This window comes from Schistocerca cancellata, chromosome 2 (genome assembly GCF_023864275.1).
Source record: "Schistocerca cancellata isolate TAMUIC-IGC-003103 chromosome 2, iqSchCanc2.1, whole genome shotgun sequence".
NCBI classification, from domain to species: domain Eukaryota; kingdom Metazoa; phylum Arthropoda; class Insecta; order Orthoptera; family Acrididae; genus Schistocerca; species Schistocerca cancellata.
In genome coordinates, this window is record NC_064627.1 from 331007840 (window position 1) to 331031292 (window position 23453).

The 23453-nt window shown below is 40.2% G+C and overlaps 1 protein-coding gene across 5 annotated transcripts in view; it reads left to right on the forward strand.

Moving 5' to 3' along the window:
• The window catches only part of LOC126161707 (zinc finger protein 346-like), a 136107-nt gene that overhangs the window by 97021 nt on the left and 15633 nt on the right, over positions 1-23453 (forward strand). For all 5 annotated transcript variants that reach the window (XM_049917735.1, XM_049917734.1, XM_049917736.1 and 2 more), the window contains 3 exons: positions 9622-9760; positions 11164-11292; positions 21798-21931. In XM_049917735.1, coding sequence (XP_049773692.1) covers positions 9622-9760; positions 11164-11292; positions 21798-21931 — 402 coding nt within the window. The remainder of the gene's footprint in view (positions 1-9621; positions 9761-11163; positions 11293-21797; positions 21932-23453) is intronic.

Genomic DNA, 23453 nt, shown 5'->3' on the forward strand with positions numbered 1-23453 from the left:
GATGGTTCAGCATGAAATCCAGCAACGCCATTGGCTTGGGATGGGTTGAAGACAAACTCCAGTGTGGGAGTGAGCTTGAGTGTGGGTTAAAGATGGAAGTCCAATGAGCAGAGGGTGCTCTGTGATGGCTTGGCTGCTCGGTCACTGCAGTGAGATGATCATTGTTCTGCCTAGTGATGTGAACTGGTCCAGAGTGGCCGAGTGGCATCCTTAATACATGCCCAGTGAAAAAATACTGGTTGCAACATTCAGTAAGCACGAGGCTCGCAGAGTGAGTGATTGCCTGGGATGGTAGTGCTGTTTGCGATGATGTTCGTGTTGCTGGTGCACGGCTGGTGCCACATGCTACCATGGCAGCTCTGGTGATTTATTAGACAACAACCCAGCGTGTTCGTTTTTTGTCGTACTGTTTTCATACAATCTTTCGAGGTAGTGTTTGCTAGTTGACCAGAGCTGCGGCAACCAGCAGTACGTGTCTGTATGGTTGGGGAGACAGATACAGCAAATAAGTCAGTTATTTGACATATTAGCTGTTGGAAATTGCTAAAGAAAAGCAGTTTCAGTACGCTGAGTAAATGTGTAATTTGCTGGATTTTGTAAGAGACATTCATTAGTCGCTCAGAAGTCATTTTATTTCTTAGACATTCACAGTAGTGTGTCACCTAATGATCGAACACTGGGGAATGTATCAGTTATAAGATGCTAACAGATGCGTTATCTCAGTTCTTGTGTTGCTTGATTTGCTATGGTCCATATCAAAATAGTTACAAATGAGCAAAGTTTGCCTATTTTTTACAGTTTGCTTTTATGTCTTTTAAGCCTTGAAGAAAGTTTTTTGTCTGCCGTCAGTAGAGCCATATAAGAATACTACAGTGTTATTCTGAATGCTGATATTGTTATAGCTGATATTTCTAAATTTTTTCCTCTATTTAATAACTTATTTTATAGACCAGTGGTTCCTAACCTGGGGGTAAAATGTAACTTACTGAGGGGTAAAAACAAAAGGCTCCGTTGTGTTTCGGTCATGAAAGTACATTGTTTGTAAAAGGATCATTATGAGTTTTTTAGTATTCCATAAGAGTGTAATGCAGATTGCGTAAGTTACCAATACTTACATTTTTTTATTTCAAAATTAGCATTAGCACATGAAATGGTGTGGTGGACGTTACAGATGTGTCCACACAACACATACTTTCTACTTTGTACCATGTAACTATGACAGTATTTAAAATATCTCATGAAAATGCCTTGTGCAAGTTGTGGGCTCTTGACGCAATAGACCAGAAATTGGTTCATTAATAAGTTTGCAGCAATAAATGAACCAACTGACAGCACAGCACAACAGCAACTTTGAAATGGTTGTTACGCTGATGTGGGGCTTACACAGTATTATTATTATTATTATTATTATTATTATTATTATTATTATTATTAGCTTCCAATTTTTGCGATTTCAGGACTAAAGAGCCCAACAATCAAGTGAATTACAGATAATAAGAATAGTGCAGAGTTTTTAGCTTGATTGATTTTGGATGGGGTGCATGGTGAGGGTGACCAAATGTCTCATTAGATTGGGGCAAACTAAAACACTTACGAAAACTAAATATAATTATCTTCCAACATTTAAAAAATAAAAGTATTAACAGAAAATTATTTTTCATTTTAAAGTTTAGTTAGCACTAATGTTGAGGACGGCGTGGGGAGGAGGGGAGTTGGGTTACTAGCTAGCATTTCATTGCACTCAAGGGTAATGGTCTAAGAAGGGTTGGGAACCACTGTTATAGACTTTGACCTTATTCCTTTTTTAACCAAATTGGGGTTTCACACTGAAATTGCGTACTGAAATTGTAGCCTGCCAATATGGGGATGAAATTGCTTACTGAAACTGATCCAATTGTATTAACTATGGACATTCTGATGGACAACAGAAAACTATGGATCATTTTTTCAGGATTGTTTTGTTGAGAAGTTAACAGTATGTTGCTTTTGGTTTTGCAGTCTTTTTCCTTTTTCTTACTTCTGTGCTTAGCGTAGGCATTGTTTTTACGGTATTAATGTTATCTAATAGTTTTAAATACTTGATTTAGGAGTCATCAACAGGCATTCACAAAAGAGAAAAGTGTTGAGTCGTCGACAGCCACACACAACGGTAAAAGAAAACTTGCTAGATTTCAGAATATATTCTTTGTTAAGCCAGAGCCAGAGCCCCCCACCCCCCGGCTGGATGTTGTGTGTCCAGTTGGCACAGTGAAGGGGTAGGGGGTTAGGGATGCAGGTATCCATCTGTGTGTGTGTGGGGGGGGGGGGGGGGTGAAAAAGAGAAAGATTCCAAAAGTTAGCAATTTTTCTTTCTCTCTTGTGTGTGGCTATAATAGATGACTTAATGCTTCTGCTACTCAGAGAGTTGTCTCCTTCACTCCTAAATTATTTACATTTTGCCATAATTTTCCTTACAATTTTTATGCACCTATAGTCACTCTAGTTATAAGGCATATATTTGGCTTCTTCAGCTAGAATGTCTAGTTTTTGCCCTCATCAGGCACTATTAGTTTCTCTTCTCTCTGCTGCTTTTACTGTCATCAGCAAACAACTTGCTTTATTTTACAGGCTCTGGCAGTTTTCACGTAGGTGTGTGAATGCTGGTCCAAGTCTATTTATTACATTTGTCTTTGATGGCACAGTTTCTTTTGCAGATATATGTATCACTCTCTGGGTTAGATTTACAAATTGAGATAGTATATCATTTTAAATGAGCACTCGGCATATGCATATCTACACTAATGGAACTAAGTAAGTGGACAGTCTCAGCTGGTAAATGTTTTGCTCTTAGAATTTTCATCATTTGCTTACCTAAAGAATTCATTTTCTTGTGATGCAGAGGTTCATGTATTTTAGTGGGCACTGGACCACACAAAATGTTTTAGAGTTATAAATTCCTCAACAGCTTCAACTCCATGAGTGTTCTTGAAGCTATGCAGTGAGTGGTACAGGCCAATCATGATGCTTTCCTCTGCCTAAAAATGGCAGGAAAGGTGATATTATTCTCTTGGTATCACACCATATAGGATGTTGGGGCTGATGCACCCAGCCAAAGAGGCCTGCACAGCTCTACAATTTATTGATGCTCTACATGCATTGACCACACTTTTGAGGTATGGGGTCATGCACCAATGTGTGTAGATGATGAGCGTGTAGTTTGTGCATAGTAAAGTGAACTGCATGACAATGTTAAGTTCTTTCTACCTACTGTATTTTACGAACTACAAGATGCACCTTAATTTTCAAGCAGTTTTTTTTTTTTTTAATTAAAATTTTTACAAAAACCAGACTAAAAAATTCTTAGTTATAAAACAGAACTGATCTTCAAAATCCCTAAAAATCATAATCTGAACTTCTTCTTCTTCTTCATATTCCTCTTTATTGTCATCGATTTCCTGTTCATATATAAAATGATATTCACTGCCATCAAGAGCGTTACTTATGCTGCACTTCATGAAAGATTTAGCAATAATGCCTTCTCTCATTCTTGACCATGACTGTTTTATCCACTGACACACTTGTTTGATTGCAGGTTGTTTTAAAGCTCCCTTTGTTGTGAAATTGTTGGGTTTCATCCATCACCCATTTGTTCTATTCCTCTCTTGTACACACTTTAAAAGGTTTCTTTATTAAGACATCAGGGAGTTGCAATTGTGAAGTAAGTTCTCCTGGAATAACAAGTAGGTCAAATTTCCCTGTCTCAGTTTCACTTTCACAGAATTTTTCAGATGACTACTAAACTGATCTAGTACAAGAAGAGAACTCTTCTTCAATAAAGCATCTTTACTTCTCTCCCACAGTCTGTTAATCCATAGTTTCATACCAGCCTCATCCATCCAACCCGTGTCATGTACGTCAACAACATGTCCTGGCAGTATTTCAGAAAATTTTGATTTTTATGCCCTTGAAAATGATCATTGGATCAGTGACGCAGGGCTAAGTTACGTGTCAGATTGTGAGATTCACTCTTCGGGACTAACTATAACTCATCTGTGAATAGAAAAGAATTACACTGCTTCTGTGTTCACTAACAGTAGGTAGAAAGCACACAATATGAGCCGTGTGATGTCTTTGTGATAGGAATGCACCCTGGTGTATGGGAAACCAGCATTTTGAAGTTGACGTTACACATTCTGGTGAAAGATGTAAGACAAAGAGACTACAATCTGGTCTTTAACCAGGGCAGTTTCTGTGTTGGTTGGACATCCTTTGGCCATTTAAAATAAGACAATAATCCAAGCACCAAGCCATAGCTCATGATTTACATTGTCCACATAGATGTTGAATGTGTTTCTCTATTGTGAAATCTTCTGCATAGCCATACAATAAAGATATGGGTGACATTCGACTATTGCTGATTGGGCTTGTACTCTAATTTTATAGTGGATCAGCCATACATCATGTCATCAAAAACTATGTGCTATGCCATTCTGCCTTTCTTAAAACTATATACCATGTGTTAAACACACACAATACTCATTCAAAACCATACTACTTCCATATTGTCATGCCATAGAATAGTGCGTAAAGTGTTGCCAGTGACTCAATATTCATTTGCTGACCTTAGGGATACCTTAATACATGGACATTAGTAGACATTGATGTGTTTTGGGAACATTTTACAATATATTCTTAGCAGGTAGTTTAAACATTGTTGATTTTTACATTCATATTTAATTTGAGTTTGTCTCCTTACCTTCTTTGGTAAGCTAAATGTTGGTGGACAATAATTGTTGCCAATGGCTGAGAGTTGAGCATAGGGTATCTTTGGGAATAAAAGTTACAAATGGATGCCTTGGACCACAGCCCAATGCCCATAAAACAAAAATCACTAAGAATGCAAACACTGGTCATAAAAGTCTGCATTGTGTTATGCAAGTGGAACAGCCAAGCTATATGACTGCTGTTAAAAACTACTACTTTCTAGTGCTGAACTGAGCATATATGCCTGCTTGTTACAAATGTGCACATTTACATTCCACAGTCAAATTGATAGTGTTGAGTTTTGCACCTGAAGGTGCCAGAATAAATACTAGAAAAAAAGTTGTGAGGGACATAAAAACAAATGTTCATTCTTTGTTTTCTTTCTTTTCCTCCCCCCCCCCCCCCCCCCCCCCCCCACCACCACCACCACCACCACCACCACCACCACCCATACCTCTCTTCCATTTTTCCATTGCCTATGAATTTTCAGTTCAAATAATGAAATAATGGAAGCTCCAGGTTGGAATATCAACAGTGTAAGGAAAAGACAGGTTGCTACTTAACGTAAAAATGGCATGTGACTTTGCAGAGAGGCACAATTAAAAGACTCTTACACATTAGCTTTCAGCCACAGCCTTTGTCAGAGAAAGAAAGCGATACATACACATTCATTCACACAAGCAAGCACACTTGACCACCATCTCTGGCAACTGAGACCAAAATACCAGTTTTCAATTCCAGTACCTTGTAAACTTTTAAAGCAAAATAGAAAGTTACAACAATGTAAAGATAGAAGCATATCTTCTTACCATTAGAAAGGCAGCACAGAATTCTCTGTTAAAGATCGAAAGTCAAAATATTTTCACCATGTTTTGTCTGCTGCCTCTTTTCTGATTGGTAAGTTGTTTTGTTTGATTTTACTGATAATTCAGTTTAGGTTTTTTCCTTACATTGATGAAAAAGTGCCTTGCGTGTGGAAGATTATTGTGCAGAACCTTTTGTTGCTTATAATGGTTGAGTCTATACTGAGTGATGATCTCGGATTACAGTATTAAATATTACAACAGACAGTATTTTACCTAGTAAGTTTTATTATGATGTTGATCCCCTCCTCCTCTACCTCTTTTCCTAGTTTTTCACTTTTTTTTTTCCTTAAGTGGGTGTTAAGATATCTATTCTTATTTCATCCAGTCATCTTGGCCATTAATGACAGCATTATGAAAAGGATATATGGCTACTCACCACATAACAAAAGGACTTGTATACAGTTGGGCTTTTGGCCAAAAGGTCTTCTTGTCAAGTAGGAAACTCATGCAATCACAACTCTCACACAGATGATCACTGAGGCCGGAATGGAAACAACTGTGCCTGATGGGAGAAGGAATCTGTTGGTGGTGGGGGTAAGGAGGAGGCTTGGGCAGGGAGAGGAGGAGAGTGTAGCGTTGCTTGTGGCAGCATGAAGGGATGTCATGGAGACAGAGTAGGACTGCTAGCTGCAGGTTTGAGGTGGGGGGGGGGGGGGAGGGCTGCCCGGGAAAGGACAGAGGTAGAGGAAAGGAAAGACTAGTAGGAGCATTGGTGGAATAGAAGGCTGTGTAGTACTGGAATGGGTGTAGGGAAAAGGATATGTGGGGGAAGGACAGAGATTAGCAAAGGTTTATGCCAGGGAGAACACAGGATGTACTGCAGGGAGAGCTCCCTCCTGGGCAATTCAGAAAGCTAGTGTTGGTAGGAAGGATCAAGATGGTGCCATCTGTGAAGCAGTCATTGAAGTGAAGCAGGTTCTTTTGGGCAGTGTGTTATGCATCTGGGTGGTCCAGCTGCCTCCTGGGCATGTTTGTCAGTGGCCATTCCTGTGGACAGACAGCTTGTTGGTTGGTTGGTTGTCATGCTCATGTAGAAAGCAGCACATTGGTTTCAGTTTAGTTTGTAGATCACATGATTGATTTCACAGGTAGCTCTGCCTTTTGATTGGATGGATGATGTCTGCGACCAGACTGAAACAGGTGGCAATGGGAGGATATATGGTACAAGTCTTGCCTTTAGATCAAGGATGTGAGCAGTGAGGGTTGAGGACAAGGGTGGAGTAGGGATGTACAAGGATATTGCTTAGGTTCGGTTGGTGGTGGACTAGCACTATGGGAGGGGTGGAAAGGATAGTTCATATTCTTCATTTCAGAGCATAACAGAGGTATTTGAAACCCTGATGGAGAATGTGATCCAGTTGGTATCATCCTGGGTTGTACTGAGTCACAAGGGAAGTGCTCCTTTGTGACCAGGTGGTGGGAATGTGAGAGGTGATAGGTGACTGGAGAGATAAGGGATGGAAGATCTGTTTCTATACAAATTTGAGAGAATAATTTTGCTCTGGGAAGGTCTCAATGAGATCCTTTGTATATTTTGAGAGGGGCTGCTTCTCACTATATATTCGATGGCTACAGGTGGTTATGCTGTATGGTAAGGACATCTTGGTATGGAATGTGTGGCAGCTATGGATGTGGAGATATTTTGATGGTTGTTAGTAGATATGATGCGGAAGGAGGTATTGATATAACAGTAGTTGAGGTAGAGGTCAACATCAAAGAAGATGAAAGCCACAACTGCAACCAACTGTATCCTCACCCACAGTTACTTCTCTTTTATAGGCATCATCTACAAGCAAATCTGTGGTACAGCAATGGACACTCACATGGCACCATCCTATGCTAACCTATTCGTGGGCCACCTAGAGGACTCCTTCCTAACCACCCAGGATCCCAAAACCCTCACCTGTTTCAGATTCATTGATGACATATTCGTGATCTGGATGAAAAGGGTGAGGATGCACTGTTCACGTTCCTCCAGAATCTCAGAGCTTTCGCCCCCATTCACTTCACCTGCTCTTCCTCAAGCTAACAAACCACATTCTGCAATGTTGACCTCCACCTCAAGGACAGCTATATCAGTACCCCCACCCATATCAAACTGTATTCTGCCATCTACCAAACCTATCAGTGGCTTTGTCCATCTCGACTCCATCCCTGCTCCCAACCCTCATATCTCATGTAGCTGCAATAGACCTAGATGCAATAGCCCTATATCATTCATCCTCCCTCTGTCACCTATTCCAGTCCTGTCATAGGCATCACAAACCCATCAAAGCCAGGGCTACCTGCGAAAGCAATCATGTGATCTACAAATTAAACTGTAGCCACTGTGCCATTTTCTACGTGGTCATGACAGCCGGAAAGCTGTCTGTCTGCCTGAATGGCTCCTGACAAACTGTGGCAGACAGACAGCTGGTCTACCCAGTTGCTGAAAATGCTGCCCTACCCAACATGCTTCACTTCAATGATTGCTTCACAGCCTGTGCCATGTGAATCGTTCCCACCAACACCAGTTACCAGTTTCTAAATTGTGCAAGTGGGAAGCCTCCCTGCAATATATCCTATTTGCCGTGACATCAGGCAGTCTCCCTCCCCCCTCACAACTACCTATGCCAGTCTCTGTCCTTCACACACCTATCTCCTTCCCTGCTCCCACTCCAGCATTTCACAGCCTTCAATTCCATCAATGCACCCACTAGTGTTTTCCCCCTCCTCCACTTCACTCCTTTTTCACCCCCCCCCCCTGAAATCCAAAAATACTCTTCCTACTGCATCTAGCAGCCCTAAACTGTGCCCACCATGTTCCTACATGCTCCCACAAACAGCACTACACCCTCTCTCACCCCTACTCTGCTATCCCTCTCCCTCCACGGCCCAGCCTCCTTCTGACCCCCACCACCCATACTAAACTCCTGGTCCCATCAGATGCTGTTACAATTCAGTCTGGCCACAGTGGCCAGAATCAGTGGTCATATCTATGTGGGTTGTGCTTATGTGATTGTGTGTGTGTTTTGTATCTTAGAAGACCTTTTGGCTGAAAGCTCAAATGTTTAGCAGTCTTGCTATGCCTGTGTCCAACTCAGCATCTCCTCTATATGGTGAGCAACAGTCTACCGTTTTCATAATATTGTCATTTTTCAATCCTGAATTTTCCTTTGTTTGATTTCATCTTTGCCATTAATAATTCTATCCAGAAAAGATGTAAATGGGGAACTGTTATATCCTCAGAAATTCAAGGATAAGTCTTTCTTCATCATTGTAACATGCAGCAAGGCTCTATTTGTGCTTTTTACTCCTGACACCTTTTACTTTTAGGTATGAGATGTAGACAGGAAATGGAGCTGTGGAACTCAGTAGAAACTTCAGGCCTGCCTTTCCCCCTTTCTGTTCTCACCCTCATGCCTTCACCATCACTCCCCCCCCCCCCTCCCCCTCCCCCCCAGTCACAGAGCCCCCTCTAGATTGAAGATAAGTAATGTTCTTGCACTTGGTGGGCATAATTATAGTTGGATCCACAGTAACAGAGACACAGCATTTGAGACCTTGGAGCTGCTGGTTTCCTCAAGGAAATTCTGGGGGGGGGAGTGAGAAATAAATGTTGTGAAAAGGAGAAGACTGAAGAAAGAAGAGCCGTTATTGAATACTGGTTATTCATATTTAGAGGGTACATGTGTGAGAGAGGTAGGACTGGAAGCAGCCAAAATGAAATTTTAACTTCTCAACCTCCTTTTTAAGACTCAGTGTAGAATTTGAGATTAAGTTACTGTCTCTCCCCATTTGTGATGACCATTTCAGATTATTAATACCGCTTATGTAATATACGTTTTGCATACTTTGTAGCATTTTGAATGGGTGATTTTAGGGTATCTTTGCAGGACAATTGAGTAGGTTAGGCATTAGAGTATGAAGGCTTTTATTTTTAAGAAGTACATGAAGATGGTTCTGTAGTTGATATAGTATCATTGAGACTCATTGCATAAAACCAGTAATAGACTGTTTCTGTGTTAATTAGGTAAAATCACAAGAAATTCTGAAGCAGTTGCAAAGCAGTGGGCAGACATTCACTCGTGATGAAAAGACCAGGATTTTGAGGTGTGAAGTCTGTGATGTCGTTGTGAATTCCTCACAGCAGCTGCAGACACATTTGGCTGGTATTTATAATTTAGATAGCACATGACCTATGTAAATTTCATATTTTAACTTCAGAACTTGTGAATGTATGTTGACAACTGCATCTACTGCTACATTGTGTTGTGTGCCACTGAGAACTGGGCATATTTTAAGTTGCTTAGTACCATCACAACTTGTATTTCTTGATGTTCACATATCATTAATGAATGCTGTGATCTATAAAAAGTGGTAAATTAAACAAGATAAGAAAGTTCTTTAACCTTTTCATATAATACCATGTAATTTATTATTTTCCATAAAGTGTAATTGAATAGCAAGGAGTATAATGCATGGAACTTACTTGCGGGTTGCTTGAATTTCAGATTGCGTAAGTTTTCCCAGCTCTGGAAAACAATGACAGAATTTTAAAAAGCTGAAAAGTTCAGCAGTGTTCAGCTCTGTGATGGTATATTTCATTATTTTCTCAAATTTCCTCTTTGTCAACCTGACCCCATATGATTTTTAAATGTGGTACCTATTTCATTACCTTGGAATACTAGTAAGTTGATATCTGGCAGTAGAAATTTAGTGAACAGACATAATTGTCAGGACTATATTCTATATGTCTGCACATCACTATATTTATCTCTGTTGCCATATCATTATTACTCATCATTTTTATGTACTTAAGAAACTTAATTGATTTAAAATCAGTTAAGCTTGTAAAATTACAGTGTCTTCACTGCAATTTTCAGGTCAAAACTTTGAAATTTCTATCTTCATTTTGACTGGCTTGAGCTGGTGAGTCAGCTGAAGCATTATGACAAAATTAAAACAAACTGTGGGTACTTATCTCTTGCCTTAGTTGTTTCTACACGGTTGATGGGATTCTGCAGTGGTAGAGAAAAGCCAGAAGGTAAACCCTCGTTAACTCAGAGCCATCCATCTGATGGGCAGACTGTGCACCATCGACATTGGTGCACTGTGACCGTCGACTAATATAGCTCCTGCGATTTCCCATTGCACTTATCAGGCCAGCACTGCTGTGAGAGCTCAGTTTATACTATGGAAGTACTGGCAGCTACAGCTGTGATTGATCAGCACGTTCCCTACAACACACTATAGATTTGGACCCTCAAGATCTGTTTGTGCAAACTGTAAAATGCAACTTGGTGCATTGCATGATTACAGGCCTTTACATTGCTAATGTTTGATGTAGCTACAATAGGAGTTCTGTTTGGTTTGTTTACAAATGGGACATTGTGCACTTACTAGTACATGGGCAAGTTAAAGTGAACAGTAGAATATTGTAGGAAGTACTTGAGTAATTATGTTGTCCATATTGACCATAAGTGCATGTCACATTTTGCATGCTTCTATTCTACTGTCTTTCAGTTGAGATATTACTTTTGTTGCCCAAGTTGTACAAATTTTCATTTTTCAGGCAATAAACATAAACAGAAGGTTCTTAAAAAAGGGATAACAAATGCTGGAAATTCATCCACATTAAGTAACACTAGTATATCTTCAGCAGCTAATAATGGAGGTGGTGTTAGTTCTGAAGAAAACAAAGGTTAGTATGTTTAGCATCTTGAATATTAACCAGTACAGAACTTTATTTCTCGTAACTCTTCCATTGAGGTGTAAAATTAGAGGAATATTAATCAAGAAAATAAAAGCTACAGAGTAATGAGTTACAGGTGAAAAATAATGTTGTACCTGTAAAATGTAAGAAGAGTGTTAAAGTTACACAAAGCAAAGGAATTGAAGGTGTGCAAGGAGGTCCCATCACTTGCACATTACCTGAAAATGTACTTGGCTGGAACAGAATGCAGTATATGACGTTGTATATGACATTCAGAAAAGTAAGTATTTTGTAAAAGCTGACTGTATTACTAGCAAATGAATGCAAATTATTAAAAAAAGAGAGATTTCAGGAGGTGTGAAGTAACAAGTCCATAGACAGTGAACCCTGGAAGTACAGTGATGAAAAAGATAATATAAAGAAGGGGGCTAATAATGAGACTACAAAGAGAAATTCTGGAGATGTGCTCTTAGCAGCATGGCATGCAATTTGGAAAAGTGGGAGAAAAGTTACGCATCAGGGAGACTAACTGTATTGAAAAAACTTATTGTAACATACATCCACATTTGCCAGAAACAAAGTCCAGTAATCAATGTCAGTGCATATCATTTTGTGGAGAAAAAGCTATTCACTTGGTTAATGAAACAATTGTAGAATTCCCCACTATATATCACATGGCTCCTTTGTTAACGGGTCATTTACTTTACTGTTAGAGAATACAAAATGTATTTTGGTTGTGGGCCTTGACAGAGAAAATCTCACTTCCTGATGTTTCATCTAGCTCTCTTTTCTTCAGCATAGATTTCTAAAAAACTTCTGAATCATATCATGTTTTCATCATTCCCTTACTTTCATGAATCTTCAAAAGTAACAAAAATATCATTCAAGCAGTTGAAAAGAATGTGATCTGAGGCTTTCCTGGCAACTATTTTATTTGAAGGTTTCTCGGATGTCCAGCAGGATAAGATTTTCGAATGCCCATGGTATTACAGCAGAATAACGGTTCTGCCATCATCAGATGGTGTGCATGCAGTGGTCTGTTCGCTATCTGCTGATAGTATTTATCCCTTGCAGGTCCAGGTGTGATTGTGTGTGCCGACAGCGTGCGGAATATCTGGTGGTGGGGGAAGCTGAGGCTGCGGTTGGTGAAAGGGGGGGGGGGAGGTCCATGGCAGAATGATCATGTCTGCTTGCCCAGTGTTCCTTGATAGAGATTGCTATTGGTTTCCAGGCCTTACTGGTTTGGTAACCAGTGTCCCTGTTGATGAGGTTGTCTGTCACGCAAATTTCTATTGGCTCTTTGAAGATGCAGTCCCAGTAGTTATTTGTGGAGGCCAGTACTTTTGTCTCGTCATAATTTACTGTGTGTCCAGTGTTCAAGCAATGTTCTGCTATTGCAGAAGGGCTTGGCTGCCTTGCATCAATCTTCCACTGCATGAACTGTTTGGCCAATATAGGATTTCCCACAGCCGCGTAGAATTTTGTATACGCCCGCTTTCTTGAGGCCAACATTGTATTTAACTGTTCCTGGTAAGGCTCGCATCTTAGCCGATGGTCAGAAGATATATTGATCTTATCTTGCCTCAATAGCCTCCCTATTTTGGACAACACGTTGCCTGCAAAAGGTAGAAATGCCAGGCCTTTTTTTCTCTTCTTCCGTTTGTTCTTCATCGTGGACCGTACTGGGCTTCTGTTGTCAGAAGGCCCTATGGATTTTCTGGTTGCCATATCCATAATTGAGGAACACAGTCTTCAGGTGTTCGAGTTCCATTTATAGGTTCTGTTCGTCTGAGATCATATGTGCTCTGTGTACCACTCCGTTTGGCTGAGCTGGATGGTGACTGCTGGAAGCATATAGGTGCAGGTCAGTGTGTGTGGCATTGTGGTGCACACAGTTCCTAGCGAGCCATCTGACCTGCGCCGCATCAGGGCATCAAGGAAGGATAGTTGCCCATCTTTCTTGTTTTCCATAGTGAACTGTATTTTATTATGGATGGAATTTAGATTGCAGCTGATCCTTTCCATGAGGCCAAATTACAGATGTGTCGTCCACATATTGGAAGAAACTAACAGGCTTCAGTTCATTGATTTCAAGGGCTACTTCTGCAAAACTCTCCATGAATAGAGTGGCTACATCCAGAGAGAGATAGCTCCCCATGGCCACTCTGTCAGTCTGCCCATAGTATTGGCTGTTGAAGACAAAGTAGGTCAATGTTAAAACATGCCTGAAAAGTTGTCAGTACTACTATCAATTTCTCACTGATTAAGTTAATAGAATCTTCCAGGACACGACATCAAAGCTGACACCTGACGTCAAATTCTTGTAAAGTTAGCTCCTGTAGGCGGACAATGAAGTCGGTCGAATTCCTGATGTGGAGCCCACATTTGTCTAGGAAGGGTCGTAACTGGCCTGCCAGATGCTGTGCCAGGGGGTACATTGGTGCCCTCTGCTGCTGACTGTAGGTTGTATCCCATCTTTGTGCGTTTTTGGAAGGCCATATGTCATAGTACTACCTTCGAGTGTTGGCGAAACCTCTTAATGTTCTTATTCTCCAGCACACTATTTTTCAGCACGTTGGATGTGCTTTGTTGTATCTTCTTAGTCAGGTCTGTTTTAATTTTGCAATATGCTGGATCTTCTAGTAATTGCAGCATCTTCTGTTCATCTGTCTCTCAATAATTACAGTAGCTAGAAAAGCCTCAGATCACCAACCTCTAAGGGGAAGACATGTACCATCTGTTGGAGATGCTGGATAAGCTTCGAAACTAGAAAGGAAGTTTGCTAAGTTTTCTTGCCTTCTTGTTAAGGTGCAGGGACAAACACACCATACCTACTTTCACAAAAGTTGTACATCACATACGCAAACCTGCAGTGAATCGTGTCGAGCAGAGAGCCAGCGTGGCTCTGGTCAGGGAAAGGATCTGCTACACCAGACAACAGCTTGACAAGAACATCAAGGAGCTGCTGCACCTTCACCTAAAATTATCGTTTGTGCTCCAAGAATACACCTGGGAATGGGTGGGTGGTGTCACTTGAGCCCAAGCAGACTGGATGTGTTCAAAATCCCTGAAGAAGCAGAACACCTAAGTTTGCATGGCTACCTGACAAACCACAAGAAGAAACAGAGACCAAATGACGCACCATGATCACTCTCACAGGGAAACCTTTTGACAACACAACTATAGCCGTACTTTAAAACAGGATCAATTTTGCGCCAACACCTCCAACTCTCCCTTCATAGAAATAATATCTTCAGTAGAACAGGCCATCTGAGGGCTACCAGACGACAAGGCTGAAGAACTCAGGAGGGAAATGTGCCGGATTCTTTCAAGAGCAAGAATGGTCATGAGCAATATCTCCAGAGTGAAAAGGACAGTACTACATAACCCAGAGAAAATACAGTTATAGTTGTTCTCCTAGCTGCCAAGAGGAATGTTAATATCATTCTTGACAGACATGACTATGAACAGAAGATGCTGCAATTACTAGACGATCTGGAATATCAGAAAATTAAAACAGATACGACTAATAAGATACAACAAAGCACCTCTGACTTGCTGAAAAGTGGCATGCTTCAAGGTGAGGACATCAAGAGACTTTGTCAATGCTCAGCGGTAGCACTGACGATATATGGCCTTCCAAAGATGCACAAAGGTGGGGTGTGACTGTTTGTAAGGAACACAGGGCCACCGACCTACCCCCCTGGCGCAGCATCTGGCAGGTCTGCTACGACCCTTCCTGGGCAAATCCAGAATACGACCAACTTCATTGGCTGCCTAAAGGAGCTGACTTTACAAGAATCTGACACCATGGTCAGCTTTGATGTCACGTAACTATTTACGGAAGTTCCCCTGGTAGATTCTATCAACTTAACCAGTGAGAAATTCAGGGCAGTACTGATACAACTTTTCAGGTATGTGCTAACATCGACCTACTTTGTCTTCAGTGGCAGAATGGCCATGGGGAGTGCTCTCTCTCTCAGGGGGTAGCCAACTCTATTCATGAAGAGTTTTGAAGAAGTAGCCCTGGAAACCGCCATACTGAAGCCTGTATGTTTCTTCCTATGTGTGGACGATGCATTTGTAATCTGGCCACATGGAAAGGATCAACTACAAATATTTCTACATCATCTAAGTTCCATCTATAATAACATACAGTTCACTAGGGAAACTGAGAATAGATGGACAACTACCGTTTCTTGGTGTCCTCATGTAGTGCAGGTCAGATGACTCGCTAGGTATCAGTGTGTACCTCAAGGCCACACACACTGGCCTGTATGTATGTTCTTCCAGCTGCCACCATCCAGCTCTGATTAACAGAGTGCTTAACACCTTGGTACATAGAGCACATACAATCTCGGACAAACAGAACCTGTCGACAAAACTCAAACAACTGGAGATGGTGTTCCGCAAAAATGGATTTGGCAACCAGCAAATCCAAAGGCCCTTCCGGCAACAGAAGCCAAGTAGGGACCAAGATGAAGAACGTACGGAAGAAGAGAAAAAAGCCCTGACAGTGTGTAGCCCAAAACAGGGAGACTGTTGAGGCAACATAAGATCAACACAGTCTTGTGACCACCAGCTAAGACGCAAGCCTTACTAGGAATGGTGAAACATGATGTCGGCCTCAAGAAAGCGGGCATATACGATATTCCATGTGGCTGTGGTAAATCCTATATCGGTCAAACAGTTCATAGAGTGGAAGATCAATGCAAAGAACACCAATGATACACTGCCTTGGCCAACCAAACCAATCTGCCATAGCAGAACATTGCATAAACATTGGACACATAGCGAATTATGATGATAAAAAAGTATTGGCCTCCACAAACAATTACTAGGACTGCATCTTCAAAGAGGCCATGGAAATTTGCGTAACAGACAACCTCATCAACAGGGACACTGGTTACCAATTCAGTAAGGCCTGGAAATCAGTACTAAGCTCTACCAGTGAGCCACGGTGCAAGCAGATACGAGATCTTTCTACCATGTCCATCAAAGAGATACTACAGCCCCCCATCACCACATACCGTATCCTCCGCTTTCCCCACCACTGGATACACCGTGCGCAGTCGGTACACAGAATTGCACCTGATCCACGAGGGATAAATACTAACAGCAGAGAGCGGACAGACAATTGCATTAGCACCACCTGATGATGGCAGAATGGTTATTCACCGAACTATCATGGGCATCGGACGATCATATCCAGCTGGGCACCTGAGAGAACCCATCAACATTTGAAAAATATTTCAGATTTTCAGTTAATGCAGGCAGTTTTAGAGTTTAAATTTCTTTTCAAAAGCTTCCTGTTCATTTATGAATTTTATGTAGCAGCTTGGCTAAAGGAACTACTACTCCTATAAGCAATTTCCCCAGTGACCCCAGTTTTTTCCTGTCATTTATCAAAATTAAATTAATTCAGATATTTATGAAATATTCCATCTGTTCTTGGAGGAACATAGACACATTAAAAATTTGAATACACAGTATTAATGTTCTACAGTAATATTTATTTGAACCGACTTTCAGCTTCTTAGGCCATCATCAGATAACTTAATTAAGTTATTCGATGATGACCTAATAGGTCAAAAGCTGGTTCAAATAAATATTATTGTAGAGCATTAATACTGTGTATTCTCTTTTTTAATAATTCAAATCTACTTAGTTTCTGTGATTTTTTTGAAATTTGTGTTGACAGCTGAACTGATAGTTACGATTACCATTCTGAACTGTACAAAAACTGATGTAATCTACTGTTACAGAATTATTTTTTTGTGTTATCCTTGAACGAAATAATTTCCTCTGAGGAAATACTTAGATGATGTCTATGCCCTAGTGAACAGTGGTTAGCAGTGTGGTTGGACACTTGCTACTACCAAAATGCATAAAAGATGATAAATCAGAAAATGCCAGCTGTCGCCACTCATTGGACATCCAGTTGCAGTATTGGCATGAAAACTCCACACTTTGTTGCTGACGAACAACAATCAGCATGGGTACTTAAACCAGGCATATGCTGGAGAGACATGTACACAGCAATATTTGCTGAATGGTCGTTGAGGAGACACTGTTGGTAGCCCCTTGGTTCATGTAGGCGGTCAGTTGATCAGCAGTTGCACATCTGTTCACCCATACACATCTGTGCAGCCATCATTCACCCCTGTCATCTGTGGCCCATGGTGCACCACAGCTACCTCAGCACTGTTTTGGAAAGTGCTATTTTGCTATGCACGGTATATGAGGGTGGTCCCATAAGTACCCGGCCTGACCGAGATATGGCAGTTGTTGTTGAAAAATATCTCTGGATTAGAAAGTATACAATCTATGAAGCATATGTTTCAAGTTTGAAGACACCACATTGTTTAGTATTTGTTTGGCAGCCATCAGCAGTGAACTTTATAAGTGAACTTGTGAAAATATAAAAAATTGATCATCGCTATGTGCTACAATTTTTTTGTTTTGGAGAGACCTCAGCACAACCAATATTAAAGCTGAGCTCGATTCTACTTTGCGAGAGTCTGCTCCTTCGTTGACAACAGTGAAATATTGGGTAATAGATTTTAAACGAGGCTGTACGAGCTGCCAAGATGAGCATCGCAGTGGTCGACCAAATGAGGTGACGACTCCAGAAATGGTGAAGAAAATCCACAAAGCGGTACTGGATGATCGTCGACTGAAAGTTGTAACCTCCCCCTCACTTATCAACCTTAATGACAGTGAAAAATTAAACCGCGTGTACCTAATGGAAATTTAGGAAAAGCAATCGTCACCGAAGTTAATCTCTCGGTAAAGAGGGAGGAAAGGGTTACATCTAAATGAAAGGAAAAATGCTAATGAAACAGGTGGAAATTAATTTTGAAATAGGGGTAAAGTTAATAAAGAAAGTAAATGTGCGGCCGTTACGTTAACAATCAACTAGCGGTAATTAGATATTTGAGATTAGGGGGAAATTACGGTCGCCAGTCCTAAGGACAATTACTACAGTAACTGAAAAAGAAAGATTATTACACATATATTCACCACTAGAAGCGTGGCAACTGAAGGTTGACAAGTGTAGTGTGAAAACTGAAAGTTTGTCAGAAGTAATAAATTTCGCTACACTCTGACTTAATTTAGCAAAAGAATTAATAAAACCGGAAAATCGAAAGTTAATTTAGTGACTGAAGTTAATAGTGAGCTTTCTTTCTGAAGCACATCGAAATTCAGTAAAACACGGTTAGTCTTGGACTACCTCAACAATCATTTCAAAAGCTACTTGAATCTACGCAATTTAGAAAGAAGAGATTTAACTTTGAACTTGAATTAAATGATTCTGAACAATTAACAATAGTAAAATTTAGTACGTACCAAGCTGAGCTGCAGTCACAGGTAAGCTAAAATACGGTAACAAAACTCGTACTCTTAATTCGTGCTTGTGTAATCTAAATATTGTAGCCAGCTATGAATACTTTAACTGAACTTTGAAATTAAAGCAGTGAAATGCTATATTATTATTTTAATGCTGGTGTTTGAATTTCAACGACACTCGGGTTCATTCTGGAAAAGGAAGGGACCCTGCTTGGTAATGCAATTGGGACAATGAGCAACAAAGGTTCATGCTACGTTGCTGTGATTTGAACAGTTTGAAAAGCTGAGGTCTGCCATACAGTTCTATAACTTTACGTGCTTCCAGTCTTCCTTGTTGGTTGATTGAAGGTTTGAAGCCGTCGATCGAGGAGGTGGCGACAGTCACTCATTGTCGGCCGTTGCTGTTGCAGAAGCTGGATGTTGGCGCGCCTTCTTCTCGATACGGTCACCAGACGAAACGGGCTCTTGATGTGCGCCAGCTAATGCTTCCCGTCCGCGACACCATGTCAGAAACTATCATCGCAAGTCGAGCGCAATTACATGCTGCCAAACCCCGAAAGCGCGGCAACTCGCGGGAGCCTCACACAACACACCTGCTCCACTCACTACTCCCGCCAGACTCTCTCTCTGCTCAGCCCGCGCTCCACGCGACAAGTTAACACTACCAAAGATCCTACACACTTTGATCCTTCACACGACCTATCGATGTAATCGTTCGATAGCAGTTTTCCCTAGGCAAGACCCAGCGTAAAAATACAAATAATATTTACGAAACAAACCAATTATACATCGACATAAATGCATAAATATATATATATATATATATATATATATATATATATATATATATATATATACAAATAGTAAAACAATTACAATATACGAAGACATAGAAATGTTATATATTCAGGTAACAAAAATAAGGAAAACAAATTTATAGTACAATAGATGGAAATAGGAGGATATGCATTTCCGGCATTACAAAGTGCGCGAGGGATAGTAGGCATTTCAAAAAGTGCTGTACATTTCATATTATCTGAAAATTTGGACATTCGTAAACCCAAGACTCGTAACCAGTGATCACTGTGTTAAGAAGGTTGGGATTACTGTTCAGTTTCCAGCATTTTCTATGTGATCTCTAAATGAAGTTGCCTCTGCTAAAATTTAGCAACTTTGGCACAAATTTTGCTGAGATCCTCCTGAGCTCCAGGTATCCTATTAAAATGGAATAAATGGATCCAGTACTAATTTTAACCTTATTTGCAAGTTCTCTGATCATGATTTGTCTTCTTGCATCACAAGGGCCCTTACATGATCAATAATACCTGCATTTGCTAATGTTGAATGCCTTACCTGAACATGCTTCAACTCTTCACTGACGAGTTTCCGTCTTTGAAGCAGTTGTACCACGTCTTTACCTGTGTGGTACCCATTGCTTCGTCCCCAAACACTTGTTGAAACTTGTGGATTTTTTCAACTTGAGAATTGCTAACTTAAAACAAAATTGGATGCAGTAATGTTATTCCAGTTTCTCTGTCATTGTACCCACAATGCAAAATCCAACAACTACCACTTCACGCATTTGCTTGCCAACGGTTAGACAGACTTGTTGCTTCCACAGTCATGAAAAAGTAATCAGTCATGAACACTAAATATGCCTACAGACACAGAGAGAATGAATGCCCCAATACCATTGTTTGGTTCAACAATAAGAATTAAGGTTGGATACTTTTTGAACAGGCATAGTATTTGAACACCACATTTTTCAAAGGGTACACCCCCTCTTTACACTGATTGTAATCAGCAAAAGGTGAAATATGTTTGGGAGGGGGGATCAGTTTTGGATTCCTGAAAGGAAAGAGACAAGAGATGATATTCAATGTTTGTGATAGGACAGACTGTTAAAGTAACTCAAGAGAAGATGAAAAGAGGTAGAAAGAACTGACGATGTCACTTTACTTGGTCACGTCCTCACAAATAGTGCTCTAAAAATTGGCCATCTTCCTGAGTGAAGGGTGGTTCAGAATGGAACATCTACTCTGATTATTATATGTGTTAGAGTATTCAAAATATATATAATGTAGATAAAAATAAACTGAAATATATAAAAGAAGATAGTATACCATTTAACTAGATTGTGTGACCCAAATAATAGTATTTTTCAGAAGTTTTATTCAGGTACCACGTTAATGCTTGCAAACATTTATTTCACTTGTATTTTCTGTAATACATAAGCCCTGCTTTCTGTATGCCTTGAAAAAGGCAGGTTTTTAGGTTCTTCAACAATATCCCTCTTGGTAATCACAGCTATATAGTAAAATACAAAATGCCCACTAACTTTTCAAAAAATATCAAAAAATTGCTTCTTCCTTATGCTTCTAAACAGTAAATTAAAAAATGTACTCTGTAAAGTCACAAAAGCTACACAGTGACAATGGTTCCAACATTTTATGAAATAAGGGATAGTTGTTTAGCTCCAGCAGCTTTTGACCTTTATAGATAATTTAAAAACCAGTGTGTATTTGACTTTCATGCGAAAGATGTTTGTAAGAGTTGTAGTAATTTTTCTTATATCCACCTAAACTGGTGGCAGATTGGTGTCAGTTCACCTTTTATTCTGGAAGAAGAAGAATACCAGCAACCAGCCCATTTCAGCAGAGTTACTTGCAGCAGAATTTTCACTTTGCAGAGCATCATTTGCATATCGTCATATGTAAAAATAAATTTTTAGAGTAAACCAAATTCTTTCTCAATTAACTTTTTTGGATATTTAATCACAACAGATTTTCAGTTTTGAAGAAATAACATTTTTTATTCTTTTTGTTATGGTTTGCTATTTAAAATCTGTGTCAATTTCATAACTGCAATTTACAGCTAGAAGCAACTAATAGTTGGGTAAATTTCTTGCAGATATTAGTCATGCCATGTTTATATGTTGTGTGTCTTTCTTGGAAAATGCTGTTCTGTCTGTAGTTTCAGTGTAAATGGTTTAGTAATTTAGCTTCCAATTTTTTTCTCTTCTTTTCTTTAACTCATTCAGTACCTATGCCTATCAATCTGATTTATTATCCCATCAGTGCTGTTCTATGCAGCCACCTCCTGATGTGATAGATAGATAGTATTGATATCATTGGTGCTGACAGGTGCAGTACGAAATGTGGAGTTCAAGATTCCTCCCGGCGTGCATAAACTTCCAGATGGAACACGGTCGAAGGTGAACAAATATTACTGCGATACTTGTAGTGTCTCCTTGAACTCCGAGATACAGCTGGAGCAGGTGTGTATCGTATTAGTAAGGAAAAAAGTGTGTGTGTGTGGGGGGGGGGGGGGGGGGGGGGGAGGTAGAATTCCAAACAGAAGTGAGAACTATAAAATTACAAGACATTACTAACCTTCAGGGAGCAAAATTACTGTACTGCTGATTGATATGTGGTAAAGTACAAAACAATTCTATCCTGCGATGAGGAAGGAACTAATAGTTCAAAAAGGTAGGACAATTTTTTGTGCTGCATGTGTGTCTGTTGTCAGTACTGGCCTACCATTCTATCTCCTTGTAATTTTATAGTTTTTCTCAAGGGAATTTTCTTTTTTGTATAATTAACATATGTAAGACTAATTCAGTGGCATTTGTAACCTATAGAAATATGTTTCTCTTAAGATAACAGTTGCAGTTAAGGAGTGCTCTATAGCAGATCAGTGTCGAAGTACAGAAATATGCTTGTAACAGAAAACAACATTCACATCAGCTTTTGAGCTGTAGCACTTTTTCTTGCTAAAATGCACACATTCACATACACAACCACCCATACACTCAAAAGTACACTCTCATGGCCAAAGCAAGACTGGTTATTGATACTGGATTATTGAAAGCAGTTGCTGAGGTGTAGGGGTTCGAGAGGCGCAGAGAAAGAAGGTTAAAAGTGAGTGAAGCAATGGGAACAGGTTAGCAGAGTTTTGGGTCAGGGGGATTGTGAGCATGCAGTATATGTTGAATAGACAATTCTCATCTGCATAGTTCAGAGAGACATGGGCTTGAAGTGAGTAACAAAATGGCCCCCCTAGTGAAGCAGTTGTTGAAGACATTTTTTATATGGTGTGCAGCGTGCCTAGCAACTAGATGTCAAGTTTGCAGTTTGTGACAGTGTGGTGGGGGCCATTAATGTGAATATACAGTTGGTTACTTGTCATGCCTACATAGAATGCTGTACAGTAACTGAGCATGACTACTTTCACATGTGACCCTGCCTTTTATTGGGTAGGAAATGCTTGTGACTGGACTGTTGTAGGAGGTGGTGGGTGAATGTATGGGTTGTGTGTTGCAATTTGGCTGACAGCAAGGGAATGACCCATGCGGTGTAGGATATTACGTAAGTTGGGAGAGTTATGGAATACTACTTTCTGGATTTGGGTAAGACTTTATGTAGAATGTCCCTCATCTCAGGGTACAACAAGAAGTGGTTGAAACACTGGTGGAGGATGTGGTTAAGTTTTTCAAGGCCAGGGTGATACCAAATGATCAGAGGAGTGCTGTTTCAGTGGCTGGTTAACATGTTTACTAGTGTCAGAGGAGAAGATGACATGGGAGATTTGTTAGGGATGAGCTAGGTGGGATATTGTCTGTCAGTAAGGGCTCTGGTAACATTATCAGTATATTTTGACGGCTCTGCTTCCCACCATAGGTGCAGCGTCCACATATGGTGAGGCTGTAAGGAAGAGATGTTTTGACATAGAAAGGGTAACAGCTGTCAAAGTGTAGGTAATGTTGGTGGTTGGTGCAATTGACATGACAGATGTGCTTA